The following is a 23,499-nucleotide window of genomic DNA, read 5'->3' as shown; positions in this document are numbered from 1 at the left end:
AAATGACCTCTTCCGTTCCCCCGTCAAAAGGGTAGAGAAAAAGGAACTCGTGCACAAAAGAACAATATTGACCTTCGCTTCGCGAACTTTGCTCGAATTAGGCGAAGGAAAGAGTGGAAACGGAAGAAACACAGCGGAAAGTGAAAGATTAAGGCTCTGCTAGCGAATAAAAGAACCGAGGAGGGGAGAAAAGGGACCACCTCGAGATCTACCTTAGTCCTTGGTCCGGGAGCGTGGTACGCGCATTTCGTGCGCTTTCCTTCCGATTGTTTTTCCAATCTCCTTTACAGGGGAGTTTCGGTCTCATGCAGATTCGAAACTCTCGCCGTCTTTTTTTCTCACACCGGTGTCTTCGCGTCGAACCGCTCCCTGGGTGAACAGAGTCGGCTTATTTTCTTAGTCGTTCGACCCGCAACACAGTTTCGCTTGTTTTTCCATTTGTCAACGTTTCCTTGTTCCTGCTGGTTTTCTTCTCTCCTCTCGCCCATTTCTCGTCGAGGATTTTAAATTTCGAAACTTGGAATTTGGTTCATGGGTTATTCCGAGTCTGGAACAATTCGAATAAACTCTTATCCAAATTGAGAGGATTCCAAATATAACCCCTATTGGTCAAGCTTTACTCGATCGTTTTCTGTTTTCGAAGCGACCGGTTGAGAGCAAATTTTATGCAATTATCGCGCGTACCAACTATTTACTTGCAATATTCCCATTCTATCGACGGTTATATGTACGAGCTTTTATTCGTTCAACGCGGACGTATAACTCGATTGTAGTTTTTATTGAACAAATATCGCATCGACGGTTGTTTACCTTTCATTCGTCGCTAAAAATTTGTATCCAGGTAAGAATTTTGCTCGTATTCGGTGCGCAGTAATATGGAAAATAAACGCAAGAAGTGCGCATAATATGTACCGTACGTTTGTGTAATAATATTAATCTTTTATTTTACAAAAGTGTATATATCGTCTGATGTATGAAACTTGTGTGTGCTATTTTCGTGTACATCGTAGTACATAATATGTGTAGTCTGGTAATAACGAGGTGGTACCACTAACATTAATTCCAACTCCATTCACCGATCTATTACGATAGGAATTTAATTCAATTACTTCAAAAATGTTTACTTTTAGGTAGGATGTAATTCTGGATTAAACTCGAATTGAACTCGAAATAAGTTCTATATTCTAAATCTCATGAATCGATAACGAGCGATTTATTATTAAACTTAGCTTAGAATTTAGAATTCTAGAACAATCTTTCTAGAATGAATTCATTGTTGAAAATTTCATATTTCGGAACATTTTCCGCATACTTTTCAAATTAAAAACTTCCCATTTACCTCTCTAGATATTCCGAAACTGTCATAGAAATTTACAAATATTAAAAAATAGTACTGTACGTTGCTCTCTACTTGAACGTCGCTAAATTTATTTCCATTTTTTTCTTCAAATTGACAAATGATTTCGAATTACGTGAAATTAGGGTCAATTGTACGGAATTGAACTCTGTTAAATTTCTATTACCGTTCGTTGGAATATCGTACAAACTTTAACGCCAATACGGAACATTTATTTGATACAAATGACATTCGTTCGATAACTAGTATCGTTGAAAAAAAAAAAAGAAAAAAAAAGAAAAAAGTAATCCTGTACGTTGTTTTATACCTATTTCAACGTCACCGAATTCCCTTTTATTTTCCCCTCCAAATTCAATACCGCGTTGTCGAAACTGCCCGAAACTTCTCCACTGGTATCTATTCAGAAATAATTTCTATTTGCGATCGCGTATTCGTTTCGATATCCCTCGAATTTTCGATTCTCCTCTCGGTCGCTGGTTTAAAAATTTCAATCGAAGCGCTCGTACGCTCGAACGAAGTGATCCCCATTGAACCGAATTCACCAGCTAACCTCGGGTCGAAACAAAAAGAAGAAATCGGGACCTACGTACTGGCCACGGTGTTCCGATCTTCGTAATTCGTTGAATATCGACGCAAGTTCCCAAACGAATGTGCACCGGAGTGTGGTTCGTCCGAGGAGAAACGACACGGTTGGTGTCGTTAATTCGAAAACGGAAACTCTTTCGGCCACGGAGTATCCCTCCATTACGACGGAGGGTTAACGAGGGTGGAAATTCCTCGGTGAAAACAGCGCGCAACCCAAATAAACGGAGACACGCGACCGAGATGTTATCCCGGGCGTGGCAGTGCAACGTAACTTCGCGTAACACGGAAGCTACCTACCCTGCGTAAAAGAAAGAAAAAACTTGCTAGAAAAGTAATCTCGCAAGATGGTTGCCACTGGAGATTTACCGCTGAAAATTCTTCCCTTCGCGTGAGCTCCCGGCGATTCACGCGACCGAAACTGCTGCTTAAAACCAAACGCAATTAGCTGCGTCGATTTCTTACAGTTCCGTGGAATTACACTTGCAGGAGATCCTGGCGCAAATTGCACACTATCATTTGGAACAACTGTTCAACGGTTGGCAAACCTGAATGTGGGTCAACGTGAATTCGTAGCAGCGGCTAACTGTTGCGGCCGCACCGACACCGATCCTGTGCAAGAGATGCAATGGACTCTTGAACATTTTTGATCGTGAGCATTGGACGTCGAACGGAGAGTTCCACGCTGTTCACGTTTATCCAGGCCACAGAGTGCCTTCAACCTCGTTGATACGAAGTTCGCGAGTCAAAAGTATCCACATCGTGGTACTGTACATCTTTTCACCGCGAAATGGAAGAGTGGAAATGTAGAAAGAAATTGGTGAAAAAAAAGTATGGGATTCGAATCCAGGAACAGCTGTCGCAAACGACGCGAATGTCTCGAATCTAGCAGATGTCGTAATTTGAACGTTTAATGAAATTCTCTGCAAAAACGACCGGTCACGTACCATTAATATTCTACAATTTGCTTCTACGGTTTAGTTCGGTCTACAGCGGGTTCAGCTTCGGTCCTGTTCGCACGGTGTTCGTCCAGATCGTAAACTACTCTCGCGAGTTCGTTCGCCCCTGTCGTGACCAACTGACGAACGTTATCTCCATTAGAGGCAATTGACTCGGCTGGTCGAAAGTTGCCGCGTCCGATGCAAATAAATTCCGAAAGACGAGGCCAGGACTCGAGAACGATTCGGTAAGAAACCGCTTCGTCGAGAACGCAACAGCGACGCAAACTTCGCTTTATCGTCGCTCGACACGACGACGGCCACGTTTACTCGCCCCGTTCGGTTAGACGCTCGAATAAAATTCAATTTGTTAAGAAGTTTCCAAGTAGCGGACGTATAATACACCGCGGCACAATGCTCGTCGATCGAAGTGCAAGCGATTGCACTCGGTCGCGGGATTATTACATTTCTAACAATCGAAGTGGACGATTTCTCGTTGCGAGCCCGGCCCGGACCAGCCACCTCGTACCTTCCTACGGAGGCCGAACCAGGCTTCCCGGTGCTTCCATTTGCTGGAAAGTGGAGGGACCCCCGGTGTCTCGAGTAGCCGCACGTGCGGCTGGAAGAGCGTCTGCGGATCCGTGTGTCGTCTAGAACGAAGGAACGACTGCCAGAACCGTACGTGGCGAAGTGGTTCGCTCGGTTTTTAGTGGTCGTTACCATCGGCGACACTCTCCGTGAGAGAGTTTACTGCGACGAGTCGAGAAAATCCCCGCCGATGTAACAAGATAGAAATTGTTTTCTTTGACCGGTGCAAATACTTGGCGAATAACGGCTCCGTGGTACCGTGGACCGCATTCCACGTCCCCCTGAATTTCACGGGGAGTTTTAACCCTCGAATGGTTCGTACCGCTACACAGGAGGCGGTGCCTAGGGGTACATTTCAATCTCTGGCGATCATCTCACGTACGAGATAACGTTCTTTTCGTTACTTGGAATTTATTTTACTTGCAAAACGTTTCCGACTGCTACTCGTCGTTTGTTATTTATCGTGAATTTTTAGAGTACGTACAACTATTTTCTCCCATCGAGTGTATATTATTTATATATAAAATAGGTTGTTCAATATATACATACATTATATAATAGGTTTGTCGTTCGATAAAACTTATCGAGCAACCTAGTACTTTTCCGAACGACAAAGCTTATCGAACAACCTAATATATTTTGGGTAGATATTGCAATTATTGTCAGTTTTATTTACCGTATTGTACGCGAACTCTTTCCTAAGTAGCGTGCCTAGTTGAACTTGCTCGTGTTAATTAAAGAATCAAGGTCAGTTAACGAATTTGATACTTGTACTAAAAAATATTTTATTTCGGAAAAGACGTATTGGGAAAGGTGGTATTGGCAGAATGTTATTCGTTGATATTTTCGTGTACAGGAAGGTTACCAAATTCGGTGAATTTACACGAAGAAGGAAATCTGATCTTTTTCGAACGATTGTTGACCGCAACAATTTGCGGTCATCTCGAAAACTATCGAACGAGAATAATTGAAATTTGCGCGCGAGAGAAAGAAACACGAAGCATACGGCGAGAAATGGACGCAAGTTTTTCTTTTCTCGCGAATATAGATTATTCTTGCACAGTACTTTCGAAGACACCTGCGACTGGTCGGTCGAAAACTTTCGAACGAGATAATAAACGGTTCGTTACGAACACGATCGAGCGAGTTCTGCGACTCTCGTGTCGATGATCTATGCCGAAGGTTCTCAGACAGTATCGTGTCGGTGGTTTTTCCAGTTCGTTCCAGTCTTCCGTTCAATAATACATAAGACGCATCGTCGACGATATTTAACTTTCCCTGTGCTCACTGCATAAGCAAGATACCGAGCAGTGGAGAACGGGGCCCGAAGGGTACCTTGAGTTAGGGAGAATGCTCCCCGACCTCGTCCGTGGACTCCGCAGTAAAAAGTCTGACCAATAGTCGGACTATTCACATTCCGCGATAACTTTCGCTACTTCCTCTCGTTGTTCCGTGCCAACGAACGTGGAAAGACCATCCGTGATCAGCCAACCTCCCGATTCTTCTCAGCTTCTCGAACGTTCATATTTTATAATTCCATTTTTTCCTCTCTCGGAACGGTACGATTCTCGTTGACATCTGCACCGTTCTCCGTATCTCCGACATCGGTGTTCATCGTTAATAAATTACTTTTCCTCGTTACGGTTCAAATTAATTATTTCAGAGCCGCGAAGATCAACGGGAAAGTCACCGTACCTCCTTGGTTAATTTCCTTAAGTGTAGCAGTCGCGTACCATTGAAACGTTGACACGTCGTCGTAACTGAACGTAAGCGGGACTTTTGAAAGCGAAAGATGGCGGTAATAACGTTGCGGTATCGAGTGTTTACGTTTGTCTGTGCCCGAAAGGGTGAATCCCCTTAAGGATAATCAGCGTAACACGTACTTCGTTTACGTACGAGAGATTACGCGGAGTTGTATTTCAGCGCGTTTCTTTTGTTCGGTTGTCCAACACTTTCGCGTTAAATAAATAGCGGTAGAAGCATAGTTTAACTTTATTCCGCGTATTCGCGAATATACTCGTATCGGTGATATTTACATTTTACGGAATATAATCCGAGCCAAATATAGAAACTTTTAATACGAAATAAAATTAAACTAAGTTTATTCAGTCCACCGAAGTACACGATACAATTGTCCGTTCTCGTCCGAAAATAGTCCGAGATGAATGGAAATTAGGAACGAAAATGGAACGAGAGCTCGAAAATCCTAGACTCGATTAAACTTTCGACCAGCTTCCGTCCTATTTCGGTGATTCGATCCTTACGTTTCCACCGGATAATCACTATCGTTAATTCACACGCGAGATGTCTAAAAATAATCATTTCCAACGGTGTTCTCGCAACGATCGATTATTAAATCCGATCGAATATCGAACCACCGTCGATTGAGCTTTCAATCATCATCGATCGTCTAATTTCCATCCCGTTTCGACGATTCGGTCTTAACGTTCCCATTGCATCACCAGCGTCGCTTATTCGTACGTGAAACATGCAAAAAGAAATAATTGAAATTCACGACGATGTCCTCGCGACGATCGATTTATAGATATCCGATTGAGCTTCCAACGATCGTCTACCGTCTCATTTTCGTCCTGTTTCGACGATTCAATCTTTACGGTTCCCGTAGAATTATCGTCGCCGCTTATTCACACATGAGATCCACAAAAAGAAATATTCAAATTCCCCGGGGCGCTGTTCTCGCGACGATCAATTTATACGGGGAAACGGCCATTGCCATTTTGCAAATCCGTCGACTCCATAGAATCGCAGTGGAGGGAACACGCGATCGTGCGCACGCATACAGTCGCAAGACTCGAGTGTCTCGTAGCCTGAGCGGGCTTTCGTCGGAGCCGGTTCGCATTGAGAATCTTTCTGGATCGGAGTGTAGGCAACGGACGCTCGCAGGTTCCTCTTTCATCGTTACCCCAAGTCCTCCCTGTCCCCTCCCTCCGAACCATTCCTCCTTTCCTAGCCGAGCTTTCTCGGTTGCCATTCCGAATGCAGCCCTCGATTCTCTGATACGGGTAGACGACAACTTTAGACAATTTCCGAGATTGCGTCGCGCGGCGAAACTTTTCCCGGACGGTGTATAAAGCCGCAAGCAAGCATTGTGTACACCTACTTATCGCGAACAATTCCGATTCTTGTCGCGATAGAGCCCGCGGCCGCGACTGCGACTGCGTAACCATCGCGCCGCTCCGCTCCGCTCCGAGCCGAGCCGAGCCGAGCCGCTTCGTTCGAAAACACCGCCGGAAAGGAGACGATTACTCCGCCGAAATTGCTCTCCCCGCGATGAGACGGATCCCATTGATACACGCTGCATTGTGAACGCAACTCGAGTCGAGGACTCCTCGAACCGCAACGATTCTATCTTCCCTATCACGGAACACCGACGCGTTAATTCGGTACCGCGCAGAAACGACGAGGACATAATCGTTCGAAATTTTACCGACCAGCACCGGGGAATTCGGTGTTTCGAGTTTACACGCGACGGAATACTTGAAACGTTCGATACGCGACGAATCGATATTGTTTCGCGACTTTTCGAGCGTACACGCGGGGAACGTGTAATATGATTTGCAATTACGCGGTCACCGAATAATGTAGATATTGTAGAATCGCAGATTTTCGAGAAGATTCGTCCGAGTATAATTCCGATTCACAGAGTAGTATATTTGAGGGAAAAAACGATGAAAAATTATCCCTTCTTTTAACGACGTATGGTAATACTATAAATTCGAGAAATACGAAGAACGAGAGGAATTGACATTTTTTTTTTCTTTTTTTTGACGTTCTCTTGAACTCGACGTAGAGAAGGAAGGAGAGTATAATATGGGTGTGCTATATATTTCGCGGGCAAATCGGTTAGAGTATGATTATTCCGCGAGGAAGTCACCGGAAAATGTGGAACCGCAGATTTTCGGTCGAGCGAGTTTTCGAGAACGAGTTAGTGTATAATTCGGATTTGGGGAGCAGAATTTTTTAAAAAATTTATCTATTTCAACGACAAAGAGTAATAGTACAAACGGAAGGAACATTTCGAACATTCGATGCAGAGGATCAACATTTTTTTACGTCATTTTAAGCGCGATGTAGAAAAAGATGGGAGATAGTACAGTGGGCGGTGCACGGAACGCGAGATGCTACACAATTCGTGTAAAAATCGATCGGAATATAATTATTTCACGAGGAAGTCACTCGACGGTATGGAATCGCGCATTTTCGTTTGAGCTCTACTTTTTGAGAAACGCGAGTAATTCAAGTTGTCGGATGTTCAACAGGGAGTGCATTTCCGATCGATTTTTTTGAAAGCGAAGCCGTGGTTTGGAAAGAAATTCATTCCGAAGGTTCAACGTATCTTTAATAATAAATCACGCTTCCCAAATTGGAGAATTCCAGATGTAAAAATAAAATTCTAAACGTAAAAATTTAAAATTCACCAGGCACATTGTCCAGTTATGTGAAAAGTTCTTTTCTTAAATGCGTTACTCTACAATGAAAACGTTACAAAAAATAAATAAATACACAGTTCGCGGAGAAAGTTCCAATACGAGGATATTTATTCTTTGTGTCTATATATTCCGATATTGGTCGAATTTATTGGTGTAAGTTCATTTAAAAAAAGCTCAAGCTCTCCGTGTTTCGCCTTCTCGTCATTTATTTACAGCAATATACTTATAGAATCAATAAACACACACACACATATCTTATAGTTTTCACGATCGAAAGAAAATGTTCATTTCCCAGGTATCGCGTTCGACAGTCTCGACACGCTTTGGAAATAAGTTCTCCGATCATCGACGCGATATTCCGCCAGAATTTGCGTCACGAGGCGGCGGGCGACGCCGAAGTTTCGTACCTTAAACTTTAACAATCCTGTCAACGTAACGCGGAATCATCCCGTACTCCCCACTACGTCAGTGTACGCCGCGTCTACGCGCGATTCCAACGTTACACGGAATTCGAAATTCGCCGCGATTTCGTCGACGCGTTTAATTGAAATACGTCAAAATTGCCCCGTCTCCCAGGTGTCCTATGAAGCGGAATTTAATCTCATTGGCGATGCGACTAGGCGCATATTATCCGGGGTATGCGTAACGAGGCGCCGAATGAAACAATTTCGTTTCGCCAAGGTGAGGTCGCCTGGGGCTCGTTCGTTCGCCCCGTTGAATTCCGTTTCAACGCCACACGGAACGGTGAATACGCGTGTACTCGCCGCGCGCCTATTCGTAATCCCACTCGCAATTCGCAGTCCCGATGAGGAATTTATTATGCAACTTCGAACTTGGTCGAACCGACCGGATCCGGTTGTCCAGAGGAACTTTCGTCCCGTGATGGCAGCCGTTGCGTTTGTCCGGCTCCTTTGTCAATTCTATCGTGAATTACCTCGCGGCAATAAGTCGCGACGTCTCTCGCGTAACGTTTTCGCGTTTCGCGTGCAGCTATGACGTGTGCGAGATTAAACTTCAACGGATAATGTTCACGACAGCCTCTCGAGCTCCATCCCCGAGAAACGCTTCCATAGCCTCGACGATTCTTTCGCGTTGCCGCGGAGCGTTTAATTCAAGAGGAACATTGCTATCGGGGGAGATTCCTTTGGGGAATTTGGATGGCAAGTTTCGTGGCTGCCGCCTGACGGATATTACGAGATTACGGGGGTTTAGCTAACGCTAACATTTTGTATCGTTTAGGCGAAGCGTTTCGATTCGAAGGATCTGGCTGAGCCAGAACACGGTGGGTTGCGATTAATCTAACGAGCAGTGTTTGAAAGGGAATCGCTGGTTCGATGGTAATTTGTAAAGGTAATCGTAGATGTGTAACAAAATTCATTCGACGAGTACATTCAACAATAGAGAAAAGCGTTGTTCAAAGGTTTACGAACGATGTGTACCGTTCGAAGGTTCTAATCGTTTTGAGCGTCGTTCAGAAGCTACGGGGGATTCGGGTGAAATCTAATGGTATTCAAATGTGGGCTTCGGAGGCTATGGGGATGCGGTTGAAATCTAATGGTATTCAAATGTGGCGTTCGCAGGCTGGAGTGTTCGGACGTGTTCGATGTGTTCTGACGTGCAGCTAGTAGGCCGTAAGGGTTTAAAATATTCTGTACGTTGGCTGCAGGGGAAATTCTGAAATGTGCTCTTCGTAGGCTATAGCTTCCGATGTACTCTGACGTGTCATTCGCAGGCTGTAAGGGTTACTCCAAAATGTGTTAGGGTTAATCCAAAATGTATCGTTTGTAGGCTGCAGTGGTTCGCTCGAAACTCAAGTTACTCGATTGTGTCTCCTTTCCATGAAAACCTTTCCACCATTTGCGAAGAAACGTGTATTTAGGTGGGAGTACGTTAAAATCGATGAAAATTGGAACGATTTTCACGTTACGGTACGCCTAGAGCACCGATCATAGTCGTTCCATACGAAAACTGCGAAAGGACATCGGACAGGAGACCCTTTGCTCGAGAAAACCATTTTACGACATTGTCGCAAGTTTTTTTGCTGCGTGTGAATCTACGATACGTCGTGTAACGTTGAGTACGGTAGAGCTGGATTGAACTCTTTCCCGGAGAATGTTAGCCGATATTTTCCAACCGTATTCAAGTCGTTGAAAATTCTGAATGCTCCAATGACCCCAATAGGAATTAATCAGTCTCGTTTAAGTGAACTCGAATATGTACACCACGCGCTCGAGAAGTATGCATCTGTGTTATCGAGGTCCATTAATTCCTTCCGCTCGAAAAGAAGTCACGAGTTCCTTTCAGCCTCTTTTTTCCCGATCAAAGAGTCGAGCAACCCTTTCCGCGGATTCGCGATCGTGCGTACTCGTTGAAACGAGGGGAGAAAAAAAAAAAGAAATGCGATGCAAAGCCTGGATTTGGAAATCAACACTTTCAGAATAATAAGAAGCAATTTGATTTTATTACGGCAGGTGTTCCAAGTGTTTTCGACCCATTTCCATGCACGCCTCGACGCATTTTCTCACCTATGTTCGCACATGCTCGAGAATACTGGATTCCTCTCTTATCGAGGAAAGAGTTCGAATTCGCTGTTTCAAGTATAAGTATAAGGTATTGCGTTTCACCCTACCGAAATACGTGCTCAGTCCTGCGTTACACAATACGTCCGATTATAAACTCGATAAAAACAATTCCTATCAATTTTATCGTGGATATTTTACGGGATTCGCCCACGATATTTTCTTCCAGGGGCGTTCGGTCTGTGGTTAAAGTTATTGTTTACTCGGTTCGTTAAATAATACACGGACGTGTAAACGATCGAATAATTTCTCTTTCGAAAGAGAAAATAAAATGCACGCAACAGAGGGTTAACGCGTTCACGGTACTCCGTATAATTTACTCGAAGCATTAATTAATACGTGGACGTACAAATGACCAAATAATTTCTTTTTTTTCAAAGAGAAAATTAAATTCAGACAACGGAGGGTCAACGCGTTCACAGTTCTCGCTCGCGAGCTCGAATATCACTCGAGTATGGAGAAAGCTGTATCAATTTTCATGGTAATAAAAGTATTCTACTTTCTTTCTCGAACGATACGGATTATTATCCATACGATACACGTACGCGTTTCGCAATTTCATTGTTTCGATATTCGATTTAATTACGATATAAATAAATCGTACTCGCAAGAACTCGAAAACTCGTAAGAAGTCGAAAAACACTGGTGATTGAACGGTGTAACTCTAAACCACGAATATGTTTTTCAATTTTAAGTTATACCGTTTAACCGTGTCCGTTTTTTATTTAACGATCTCGGAATAAATATACCTCGTTCTTACGAAACTTTTAGCAATGAAATACTTTTTCTTCTTCAAAATCCTAATCCGAGTCGCGATATTCATCGAATTCGAAAACTGCTCCGATCCATCTAGGAGATGGTGAATTCTTTGATTAATCGATCTCACGGTGGATCGTTTTTAACAATGAAAAGATTCGCTCCCGGTAAATTGTCTTCGCCACGGCTGGCGGGAGAGCTCGTCGAAATTTTTGGAATGCAGCAGGCTGCATCGAATGCAAGGTAATCTCTGCATAACGGTACGCGATACACTCGCTGAATACGTGTGCATCCTCGTATCTTTTGTTCTCCAATGTCGAACGTAGGCATTCTAATGCCGGATTGCGGACAAAGATTGCGCTCTGCCCATTCTTCTTTCGCTGTTTTTCGCGATTTACGTAACGTTTCGTCGGTCGTAACACCATTAGCACGTTCCGCGCTTCTCCCGCTTACATTATCCCGGTGTCTTCGAGTGTACAACAAGCAAACGTGCTTTCAGCTTATTAATGAACGACCCGATGTGGATTTCCGGCTCGGCCCGGTTAACAAGTGTATCTTTCGTATTCAAAAGTTTCGCGGTAATTTGTTTCAGTTAGTGAAATCTCCGAAGGACTGCAAACCCCATTAACCTCGTAGAACATTTTCTTTCTTTCCGTTCACGGTTACCGAGGGTCGATAGCTCACAATTATCGAAGCTACGGGACAAGTGATAACTTCGTTCGGATTTTCGTTCAAAGTGGCGTCCAGTCGCGTCGATGATATTCAATCGAATACATTTTCAATTGTATTCTTTATCGAACAAATAACGCAGCAGAAACTGTACGTTTTATTCGTTTTTCGAAATTGATTATCTCGGTAAGTATTCTTCCACGTTTCAAATTGTTTTTGTAATAGATTTTCTTCCCGATATGATTTTCCATTGAATAGATTTTTCGAAACTCGGAATCAACGAAGGTCTTAAATCAGTGTTCAATGCGACAGAGAAAAATCTTACAGTAAAATTGCAATCGATTTCTCGTTGCTAATGATCGCCACGTTCGCGTTATTGCTACCGCTAATTGATTTAATCGCGAATTAATTCTTTGACATTTCAATAAGAGTTCGTAATTATGGATACCATCGTTTACACAGTAATCTCAGAGTTCAGGATGTTCAATGATCGCTGCCTTTTCATTCGTTTGTATCATTATTTTCACTCGATGGATAATCCATGGAGGAATACGTGGGATATAATTAATGTGTACGCATGTGTGGTACGTTAATGTTCGAGAGGCCAGAAAAAATCATCGTTTGTATTTCTATCGTTATTAGATACTACTTTTGTCATTATACGTGATCGTGTATGTCGATATTCTCAGAAACTTTATTTTCATTCCGACATCCCCTCTTGTATTACTCGTTTCTTCATAATGGATATAGTTTCGGGTAATGTTAATGACGAATTAGAAACTACAATACTACCCGGAATTCTGTAAAGTGTTTAATATTCTGGTAATATTGTCAGTTGCTTGCTATGGATTACTTTCCATTAACGTGGACGTAGATGGCCGCTTTTAAACCCCTTAACTCACTTGCCTTTGGTAATCGTATAATTTGGTAGAATTCAATTGTTGCTATTCCTGGTTTTATTACTTTACTATTTTTTGTGGACAGAACGATGTAATTTCGGACGTAGAACACTTCATTGCTTCGAACCGAAAATAGAATCGATCAATATTGCGGACAACACGTATTTTCTTTGAGTACTCATCGTTCGTTCAATTTGATATTTTCGTAAGATTTATTTTATACGAATATTTTCGAAGAAATAACCCAAAAATGTGTGTTCGATTTTGTCTTTCGATAGATATTTTAAATATTCAACGATGTTCCATTGATTGACATTACTCTCGAACGTTTGTTTTCGGTGCATAATCAAAACTTTTACCTCGAAATATTCCTTGGGTGATTTACTTTGGTTAATGAAATCCCGGCTGTGATATATTACTCAATTACTTCGCGTAAGTTAATTTATGGGTATATCTTCCCGCATGTTGGCCCAGTGTACCGCAAATATGTCTTTAGTAAATATTTCGCGGGCGTCTCAGTTTCTCTACTAAATTTTCTTAAACACTCGCGTCGTAATAATACATGAAGAGTTTTAAAAGTAATTTATAAAGAACACTCACTTTTCTGTTAATTAAACTCTAAAGTTCAAATACGAGCCAACTTTTCTTATCAAAGGGATTTTAGCAGTGCTAAGCTTTGCTTTTGTAGAAAGAAGGAAAATTTCATTAAGCGAGGCTAAGATAGATGAAAAAATGAAAGTTCTTTAGGTGCATTTTATCGAATAGAAAAATTCCTCCTAAAATGATCACGAGCGAGATTAATAACTGAAACATAAAACTTTGCTCGGTTACTATAAATTCTTATTAAAAGTTCAGTGCTTCAATTCGACGAGTTATTCGAACTATATTTATTCATTTAATTGTTTCGATAGAGTTCTCCAACTAAATTTAACCGATTAATTTCGAAGCACACGTTTACTTAACTGTTCGTAAATTAATACGAGTAGTAAAATCGAAACAAATGGTTTTGAAAATGGAAACTTTGGATATTCAGGTTTTAATAATGTCTGAAATAGATGACAACGAGCTCGCTTTTGTAACTATTTCAAAACTACTCCAACAACAATGGACAGAGTATCGAGAAGTTTGTTTCGATGAATCAAATATAATTTCAATCGTTTTTGTCTAAAGAGAAAGAAAAATTTACGTTTTTATAACCGAATTGAATCGAAGAAAAATTGTGTTAAAACTATCTCCTTCCTAACGAGATTCAAACACACGTATCCTCTGATTAACTTTCCCCGATTAAGATCGTCAAGAGTAACTCATTGTCAGCACTGCTTTCCGCACGCAAAGGAAACACGAACAACTGCGCGATCGATCATCTCATTGAAATTTCCCACGCCTCTACGAGAGAAACGGAGTAAAAAGTCGCGAGAACATTTAGAGAGACTGCAAAATGTTTGCAAAGGGATCATTTAATGTTTAATAATTCGTCCAAACGAAACGTTCGTTACTTATACGCGTGTTTTCGTTCGTCGATAGATCGATAGATCGTGTCTTGTCGCAACTAAATTTTCATTATTCGATTCGTTACGTTCCGATTTCACTGCTCGCCGAGAGAATTCTAAAATATTTCCTAACATATACCAATCGTTAATATTTTCATTTCTTAACTCTTCCTTCTATATATGGCTACGATACATTAAACTGAATAACAACAATCATAGTTTCTGACAATGGAGAGCAATTATTGTGCTCAAATAATATGCATATTACACACGGAGCAGAGATGTAAAGTTATAATAGTGTTCAAATATAAACGGTGCTCATTTAGCTTGTCCAATTTCATCTATTTAATTAGTTTCCTCTTTATGAAAACGTTGCCGGGTACACTCCTGACGTAATTCGTTAATTGATTAAATTTCAGACAACATTCGCCACTCGTTAATCTTGACCGACAATTTTATTCTTAAATTTATCAATCTTAAATTTATTAGATTATTCTACTTTGAAATTTATTATCTCCCCATTGTATCACCGAGCAAAAGGATTTGGTTTTCATTGCTCCGTCGCACGTATTGTCAATTTCGAGCGATCAAACGCGAACGCGTTTGACATCATTTTCGTTATAAGGTAGTTTCGTAAGGACAAAGTAAGAAATATAAAACTTACTTTCCAGCTTCGGTGACTCATTAGTAATCCGAGACACCTTCGATCGCGTGTCGGAGATAACGCTGAAGCTCGCTCGGTGCCAGGAGCTCCAGGAAACGGTGGGGATAACTTTATGACAGTGAAAAAGAAAGAGCGGAAAGAAAGAGAGAGAATTTGTGACGCGTCGAAAGAAATTACCGCGATGGTACAAATGGTCCTCCGCGCGTCCGTACAATTCGTTATCAAAGTACGTGTCTGCTAACCGGTTACCTTTGCCTTTTTCAGACGCGGACATGCGGTGACATCGTAAAGAGTCGTCTGATCGTGAAGATACATATCAATTCATATCATTTCGCACCGAGTGGAGGCACCAGGAAGTCTCACCGCGATACATCGTGACGGCTAATCAACCGAGGACCAATTCGCCGTATCGATCGTCATCCGTTCGCGCTCGGTGCGACGAAGAACCATATCGCGAAAAAATGAGGGTCGAACGATGATCCAGTGGCGGTCGAATCGTATCGAGTGTCGATCGTACGGGATCGACGGGCACGAGACGCGCGACAATCTGTCGTAACCAGATCGCTCGATCACGAGAACGCCGGGTTCGTCAACCCCGTTCGAAGGGAGGAACCGTTCGACATACCACGTGGTGTTGCGCGTGATTTCAGAGAGACGAGGACCAGAGGGACGAAGTAAGAGGATGTTGCTGAGGTAACACGATATCTCGAGCCGGCTGAAAAACGATAAGTTAATCGAACCGTGCTCGAAAGGGAGGATACAGGGTGGTGACGGAGTTGCAGAGGATTCGGGCGACGAACGCGAGAACCCGTGGCACGAGTCAAAAATGGGTTTTCCCAGAAGGAGATCCCTGTGGCTGAAGGTGGCCGTCCTGGTTACGGCGGTTTGGGCCACCGTGTGCTTCCTCCTTTATACGGAGGATCGCGCCAACGCCGCGGTGCAAGGTTTGGCACCCTCCGGCGTCGCGGCGCCTCAAATGGCCAACGGATTCGTGCCAGCGGCTGCGGCGCTTAGGAAGGAGACACCGTTTAACGCCCAGGCCAAGCAGGCGAGGATCGCCCAGGCTGGTCCCGAGCAAGGTAATTAATTCTGTTGTTACGCGAGGTAAACACAGGGTGTTACCGAACGAATGGTACCATCGGGCAGGTGGTGATTCGACGTGCCGAAAGAAATCGAAATGAGGTGTAACATTTTTCTCCTAGAAGCTCCGTTTACGAGAAAACCGAGCTTGAAAATTGTAACGCGAACATTTTCATTTAAGCTATCATATTCGTCGTTCTTCGTCGTATTTACATTCTGCCTTCGGCCGGCTACCGACCACTCGAATAACAACACTCTTATCGTCGGTACGTTCGCATCGGTCGAATTGTAACTGTCTCGCTGTAGCGATGACGAATACCAGGTCGTTCGTCAAAACTTATCGAACAACCTATTACGTTAATACGGTGAAAACGTTCGGTGCTCGTAACGGGAGTGCGTCCGTAGCAGCTAAGTATTTCTCGATAGTAATAAAAAATGTATTGTCTACAAATTTTCGAACTCGATATTATTATCTAATAATAAGAAATATATTATTTACACACTTTCGAACTCGTTTTTCTCACAAACGGAGCTTCAAACGGAAAAATGTTATATCTGTTATTCGACTTATTTTCGCACATTGAATCATCACCTGCTCGATGGTACCACTCGTCCGGTAGCATCCTAAGTAGTACGTATACATCGCGAGAGCATAAATGCGATATCTTTGGAATTTGATATCTACCGAGCGGAAGATTTTTTTAATACGAGTATCTAAATTGGTTTGTAGTACGCGTTAATTCGCAGAGCCTTAGTATCCTCCGTTGTGTCTAGCAACTGAGTCTGTTCGAAATTAGTGCAATTTATGTTAAACGCTTCGAAGCAGTTTTCTCGTGTCATCGAAAGACCCTGAAGTGGACACGAGAAATGCAATAAATTATTTGCATCTTCGATTCGTTGACAAGTGGGTGCAACGTTACACAGAGACAAAATGTGATCTTTCTAATCGAGCTACGAAGCGGATCGATGAGAAGTAAAGCTAGAGCCATTTTAAAAAAAAAGGCTAACCTGTTCTCGCATAAAGGGTAAGCCCTCTTGATAGAAAGAAGAATAGACTTTAGTATTTGAACACAGAAACGTTGCTCGTAATGGGAATAACGTTGCATGGTGTAACATAGGGTCGAAACACCAAAGTCGATTTTTCACTGTGTAAAATCTAATACCTGGATGAAAATTCAATAGAAACGTATGGGCCATTGTGAAATATAAGCTTCGTATTTTAAAAAACGTATTTTAAGTTCGAAAGACTTTGTTCGACGTATTAGAGATATATAGAGGTCTTTAGCTGCCATACGTGCAGAAATATCGGTCGAAAGTACTTCTATAGGGTATCAAGCTACGATCGTATTAGTGTTTTAGATGTACTCTTAGGTTATAAAAAAACTTTTCACAAGAAGCAATAATTCTTATAGAAATGATTATAAACGGATTTATATTACTTTTAATCAATACAAATTAGTTCTTTTTTCTGTAAATAATTTTCCAAATACTAATGATTATTACGCGTATTAAATTATATGCATTTTTTCTTTACGAGCAACTTATCGAATTAGTGATAGTATTTACATAAAAACGAAATCATTCTATTTATTAATAGCTAACGTTTGATTAGAAGGCTGTGGCAATGACGCAGTATTCTCTCTCACTCGGTTTCGTTACAGTCGTTGTTACTTCGTCGTCGACTTAGGTCAATGACGATTCTTGCTTGCGGTTGTACGAGCGTTAACAAACTACGGGCGGAACTAGAATGTAAACGCGCTGTACCTTCTTCTCGTGAACGAATAATAGTCTACAGTCTAGCAACTTTCCTACAATTGTCCCTATAGGCCAAGAACAGTGATAAAAATCGACAGCGGCCAATAGTGGCAATGGTAGAGGACCTGGTAAACTGTAAACTAGAATGGGAATACTCGTTAACCTTCTCGTAGACAGACAACAGGCTGAGACGAACTGGCACAAATGTTTAGAGATGCGATAGGTATTTTTAAGTCGACCGGAGTCGGATAGTGAAAAGTTTAGGCGGTTTTCGTTCAGTTTACATTACGGTAAACGAAACTTTGCTTGTATACCGGAAAGTCGAAGAAAATACCTCTGAGTGCAATTCTGATTTAGCGATAGGAATTCTTGAAAAAGTTTATTTCGTAGAACTCTCGAAACTTAAATGAGAATACAATCCGTCGATGGTTGCTTCTTTAACGATAGAAACGTCTCGAATTGTAACTTTTGATATTTTATATACATTTCGACTCGATCGATGAGTAGTGGAAATTTTTCCGAAATTACCGATGATACCGCGAAAGAAATAATTGATCTCCGAGCAACTGTAGCCGGGATCACCACCGCGGCGAAGTAATACAGAGTTGAAGATTGTAATTTCAACTCTAAATTGTTCCACGTAACAAGGAAGTAGGAAATGTGATACAAGTTTAACAAACGACGCCACTTTGATGTAAAACCGTTTCGATCAACAGCTTTTCCTAACCATTTTAATTAACAATTTACTCTACACTCCCCTTTATTTGTAGGCTTTTATTACTCGGTAATGTGTATTATCGTATCCGTAATTAAGGAATATTATCGGATTATACGCTTTACGATCGCTACGGTATTACAATGCAGTTTAAATGCACGAAGATCTCGTTCTCAAAGAATCCTAGTTAGCACTGCGAGGAAGTGTATTGCATTCTAACTTTATTAACGCTGTAATAAATAATTGTCTAATAAGTAATACATCGTGGATCGCGGAATACTGATACATAGATATTCTCTGCTAACGGGAGGCTCGGAAAATATATAAATTGTCAGGTGTTAAACAGAACGCGATGCAATAGCGAATTTCATTAACAACTTACAACTATTGTATACGTGCTATACCTGTTTCCAAATTAATGTTCTAATTTACAACAAACTGGTAGGTATGACGGCATCGTATTGTTAAACTTTCTGTTCGAGAAACATTGCATTTAATTAATGCAATAATGCACGTACGTAATTCACGGTGTAGCAGGCATTTATTATATTTTCCTTGACAAATTAACGCGTACGAAGAATATCATCGGGGTTGGCGGGTAATAGAAGTACGAAGTTCGCCAAGCATACGTTTTCAAAAGTTCATACGCGATAGTCGTTGGACCACTCGTATTTCACAGGTGCAGCATGTGCAGTTCGTTGCACAGATCTTTTACCGACTTCAAGCCGGTAAAATAAAGCTGAAAGTCGTCGATACCGACAATTAAACTTTTAGTGTTACAAATCCATGACGAGATTCAATTCAGGATTACTTTTCAATACGAATTTCATATTTAAATACGCGCGTACGTTCCAATTCTGGTACACCTAACTTCTCGTAAACATGTTCCACACGGTATACCAGAATCCTTTATAAATAGTTCCATTCTCGTTTTACCCTGTTTTTCGAACTTTACGGAACAAACTCTTTATTTCATCGTAAACAAGTCTTCATTTTCACGCGGTGTTATTCGCACCCTAGATAACTCGATAATTTTTTCAATCGCCGTGTTGCTCAGAGAGGGCGAGAGAGCGTTACGCAAATCTTCAATTTTATCGCGAAAAAGGCCTCTGGAATTTCTACAACGATTACCAAGGAACGACACCGGACAAAGGTAGAATCGAGGGAGGTGCGAGGTGGGTTGGCAGAATATAGGAAGGCGGAGCCAGAATTTTGAAGGAGAAGCCAAGCTGGGGGTCAAGGGGGTCAACGATGATGCACGACGCGAGTTTCATCGCGGCGAAGTTCGCTTGCGAACCGGTCGACACCAAAGCAATTTGTCGTTCTCTTTATTGCCGCGCCGTACACACCGGGGCTCAACTTCGTCGAGCGGGATAAAATTATTTTTAGGACGAACCAAGGAGGCGAGAAAACTGGGTGAAGTCGCGCCAGTCAGCCATATCGTAGCGAACCACTTACCGTCTAGGCTTTACCTATGCCCCGCCAATATGGCGTTTGGAAAATAAAACTCGAGTTTATGCGGGAAAGCTCTTAGAACGAGAACGGTCGCGCCCGGATATGTGAACGTTCTGAAAATTCAATTCGCACCGTCTACTTTTCCACGTGCACCACCCCGATGAACGCGTCTCGTATGCGCATCGACTTTGGCTTCGTTTACTCGGCGCGCCAGGTTGCATCGCGTTTCCGTTTTTCTTTGAAAACGCTAGGCTGGGCTCGAAGGACAATTTGATTAGGAAATCGATGGCGGAAAAAAGTTCCAATCCCGTTGGAATATACGCGATGGTCGGTAGTTTGACTTCTTAAGGATGAGAGATGCTTTCTCGATATCTCTCCAAATATTCATCGGTATTTCTATGGATTGGAAAATAGTAACGATATTAATATCGATTCTTGTTACTATGATGAACGGAGTACGATTCGTCGATTTAAAATAGGGAATGGTACAGTCCGATACTACGAAGAAGTAACACGACGAAGATGTAACAATAAGGTGTAAGGAAATTAATACAGTAAAGAAATAACACAGGACGAGGTACAAAGAGCGGTATTAATACGGTGAAATGGTAAGAAAGAATAAGGTATACGGGATCAAAGTGCGAAGATCCGAATCAATACGCTAAAAAGTAACAAAGAAGGAGGTACAAGTAATTGAATTGATACGCTAAGGGTGTAACGAAGAAGAAGATATAGAAACAAAATTAATACAGAGAAGAAGTAACAAATAATAGGGTCTGTTATAAATGTGTCTTGAATAAAAGATGACGAATACAACTAACGTACAACGATTGTGATAGTTATTGGGAAATATTTCATCCGATAATTCAGATTCTAATTTGCATCCAACGAGCAACCAGCACGGATAGCTATGTATTTATTCTTTGTTATTCGAAACTTTTCTTCGTGTAGAAGTTTTGCTTTTCTCTGATTTGGACGCGTTGAATCCGATAATAAGGCAGTCGGCTTCAAGAATTGATCCTTTCAATTAGCAAAACCGTTCCACACGCTTCGTCGAGGAAACGTCGGACTCCGTCCTTTGGGAAATTAAACAGCCAATGGCATTCGAAAACCTTCCAAACATTCGTGACCAACTCACGGTACGGTCGTCGCGTAAATTCAGTAATCAGTTCCAGCCCAGTCACGGTCGACCTCTGATCGTTGCTAGGTGTACGCAACAGTTATGTAAAGAATAGTCGCAAGAAAATTGTCCAGAAAGAAAATGTTTCACTTCCCAATGCGTCAGCGATAAACCGTAGCACGTAACTGTGGACAAATTTAACCTCTTTGGCACTTTTATGCTTCGATGAATCTTAAGACGGATAGCTTGCATAACTTTAGAAGGGTAAATATGCCATTTATGTAAACAAGAAAACGTAGAAACTATGATTAAGTATGGAATCCAAACCGAGACAATTCTTCGAATCAGAAACTAAAAGAACTATTCGTTTACGTTAGAAGCTAATGTATTATTATTGCACACGGTATTCCGCTATCGTGAAAAGTTTGCACGAATTTACGTTGTAAGGCAATATTTATGATAAAATATATTTATAGTATTTATAATAATATATGGGTAATAGAATATATAATAGATAAACATTTGTCAGACAGTCGTACTTGGTGATACATCTGTTTCCGTTTTTTTTTCAGGCGGTGGTGTGCTCGCTGCTCCTCGCGATCAGGACACTAGCGCGCCCGGCGAAAATGGAAGGCCTGTGATTCTACCTACAAATATGACTGTCGAAATTAAAAAACTCGTCGACGACGGATGGCTTAACAACGCTTTCAATCAGTACGTCAGCGACCTGATTTCTGTTCACAGAACACTGCCCGACCCGCGTGATCCATGGTGAGTCGAATTCAAAACTATACTTTCAAACACATATATCAAGCTTCGAAAACATTTTCACGCGGATTGCTCGTGAATTTTGCCAATTAGTAAAATACATCGGGCGCCAATATAGAAAAAATGTACATAGGACTTTGACACGGTTCATAGTTCCCTGACCCACGAGTAGATTAGGGTGTTTTTGCGTTCAAAGGTTTTCTTCTCCTTTGTTACAGGAATAATAATAATTCGTATCGCCAGTGATTCCTGAAATGTCCTACATAATTCTTTCATTTCATATGCTATCGTGGTGGTATTATTAATACCCAATAGCTTCTACAATCCCGTTGACCAGGGTCATTTCGATTTATCGATACATTATTTACCGATATACCGGTACAGAACGATCGATTTGTATTTATTCTTAATTCAATCGATGCAAGGACTCTCGACTTTGATCAATTACTAATATTACCAGACATTTCGTTTATTTATTCCAGTACACGAATATTTCGTACTATTCGTTGCAAGTTTTCGATACGGAGAAACTTCGTGCGTCAGAAGTTTGTTTAATTTTTCATCGAACCGGAGCTAAATTTGTGCCAGGCGACAGTAAAAGTACTACGTTACGAGAATTAGCGAAATGGGCTTCCAATTACGGAACTTTTACCAATATCGTATTCTTTTTTCATAGTTTCGTATGTCTCTTCGGGGTACTGTAAAAGAACGTGTATTCTGAAGGGAAATAGACGCGATCGACGAGGATCTCGATAAACACGGAATAATTTCGAGGGGCGACTCTCCTCGAGATCTCCCTCGGCATTGAACTCGTTACTTCGTTATTATTTAATTACCTTATTACCAAAGGAGAGTTCCCCCCGTTCTGGGAGACATGCACGGTCTGAATAAAATATTCAAGGATTTTCCAAAGTTCTTCGGTAGGTAACATAATAAAGCGAAAATACGTATAACCAGCGTCTCGTTCGCGTAATGAAGTCGAGGCTCGCGGAAAACCTGGGGAACAAGTCCATTAATATGTTTTGGGTCGGAGTAATGGGACGTTATTGCAATTTCTTGTTAACAGATTGCACGAATTACTTTCCGTTGACACGAAGAAAGTAATTTCGTCCGTTCACGCTGAAGCACAGGAGATATATGCCGTGCGGTTAACTTAATTTCATCGCGACTAATTTGTTGCGCCGGAGGAGGAGGAGGGGGGGGGGACACTTGCGCAACGTTTAGCGACAGGGGGCGCGCAGTTGCTCCGTGACTTAATTAGCCACGAAAACTCTTTTTTACAGTCGGTAATGACCGTTTTCACTCGGTGATTCTCGGAACTCGAGTATTTTGCGACGATACGTTCCTAAATGGAAGTTAATCGCGTTTAATCATCGTCGAAAGTGGCGTTTAACACGTTGATTTTTTGTAAAAGGTCTTCCGGTTTTACGTTATTATTTTCTATTCAACTCTCGTTGTACATCTTCTTCGTGTGTGACCGTAGGTGATTATTAACGACGGAGTTGTCTGGATATGGTATATTTCTGAGAACACTTCTTTGTGGTAATTCATGGTGTTTCTTATACGGATTCGAGTCGTTGGATTGTCAAGTTGCATTAACGAGCAATAATAAGGTGACCCTTGACTTAAAAAA

General features: G+C 41.7%; 1 protein-coding gene across 2 annotated transcripts in view; it reads left to right on the top strand.

Annotated features, from left to right (window-relative positions):
* Nucleotides 1–23,499, top strand: part of Pgant9 (polypeptide N-acetylgalactosaminyltransferase 9) — a 287,854-nt gene that overhangs the window by 150,243 nt on the left and 114,112 nt on the right. For both annotated transcript variants that reach the window (XM_076311692.1, XM_076311693.1), the window contains exons 4-5: nt 15,238–16,052; nt 21,671–21,869. In XM_076311692.1, the coding sequence (XP_076167807.1) occupies nt 15,800–16,052; nt 21,671–21,869 (452 nt within the window). In that variant the 5' untranslated portion in view covers nt 15,238–15,799. The remainder of the gene's footprint in view (nt 1–15,237; nt 16,053–21,670; nt 21,870–23,499) is intronic.

This window comes from Ptiloglossa arizonensis, chromosome 5 (assembly GCF_051014685.1).
Source record: "Ptiloglossa arizonensis isolate GNS036 chromosome 5, iyPtiAriz1_principal, whole genome shotgun sequence".
NCBI classification, from domain to species: Eukaryota; Metazoa; Arthropoda; class Insecta; order Hymenoptera; family Colletidae; genus Ptiloglossa; species Ptiloglossa arizonensis.
The sequence above is the reverse complement of the archived record's forward strand: the minus strand, read 5'-3'. Positions and strand labels throughout refer to the sequence as shown.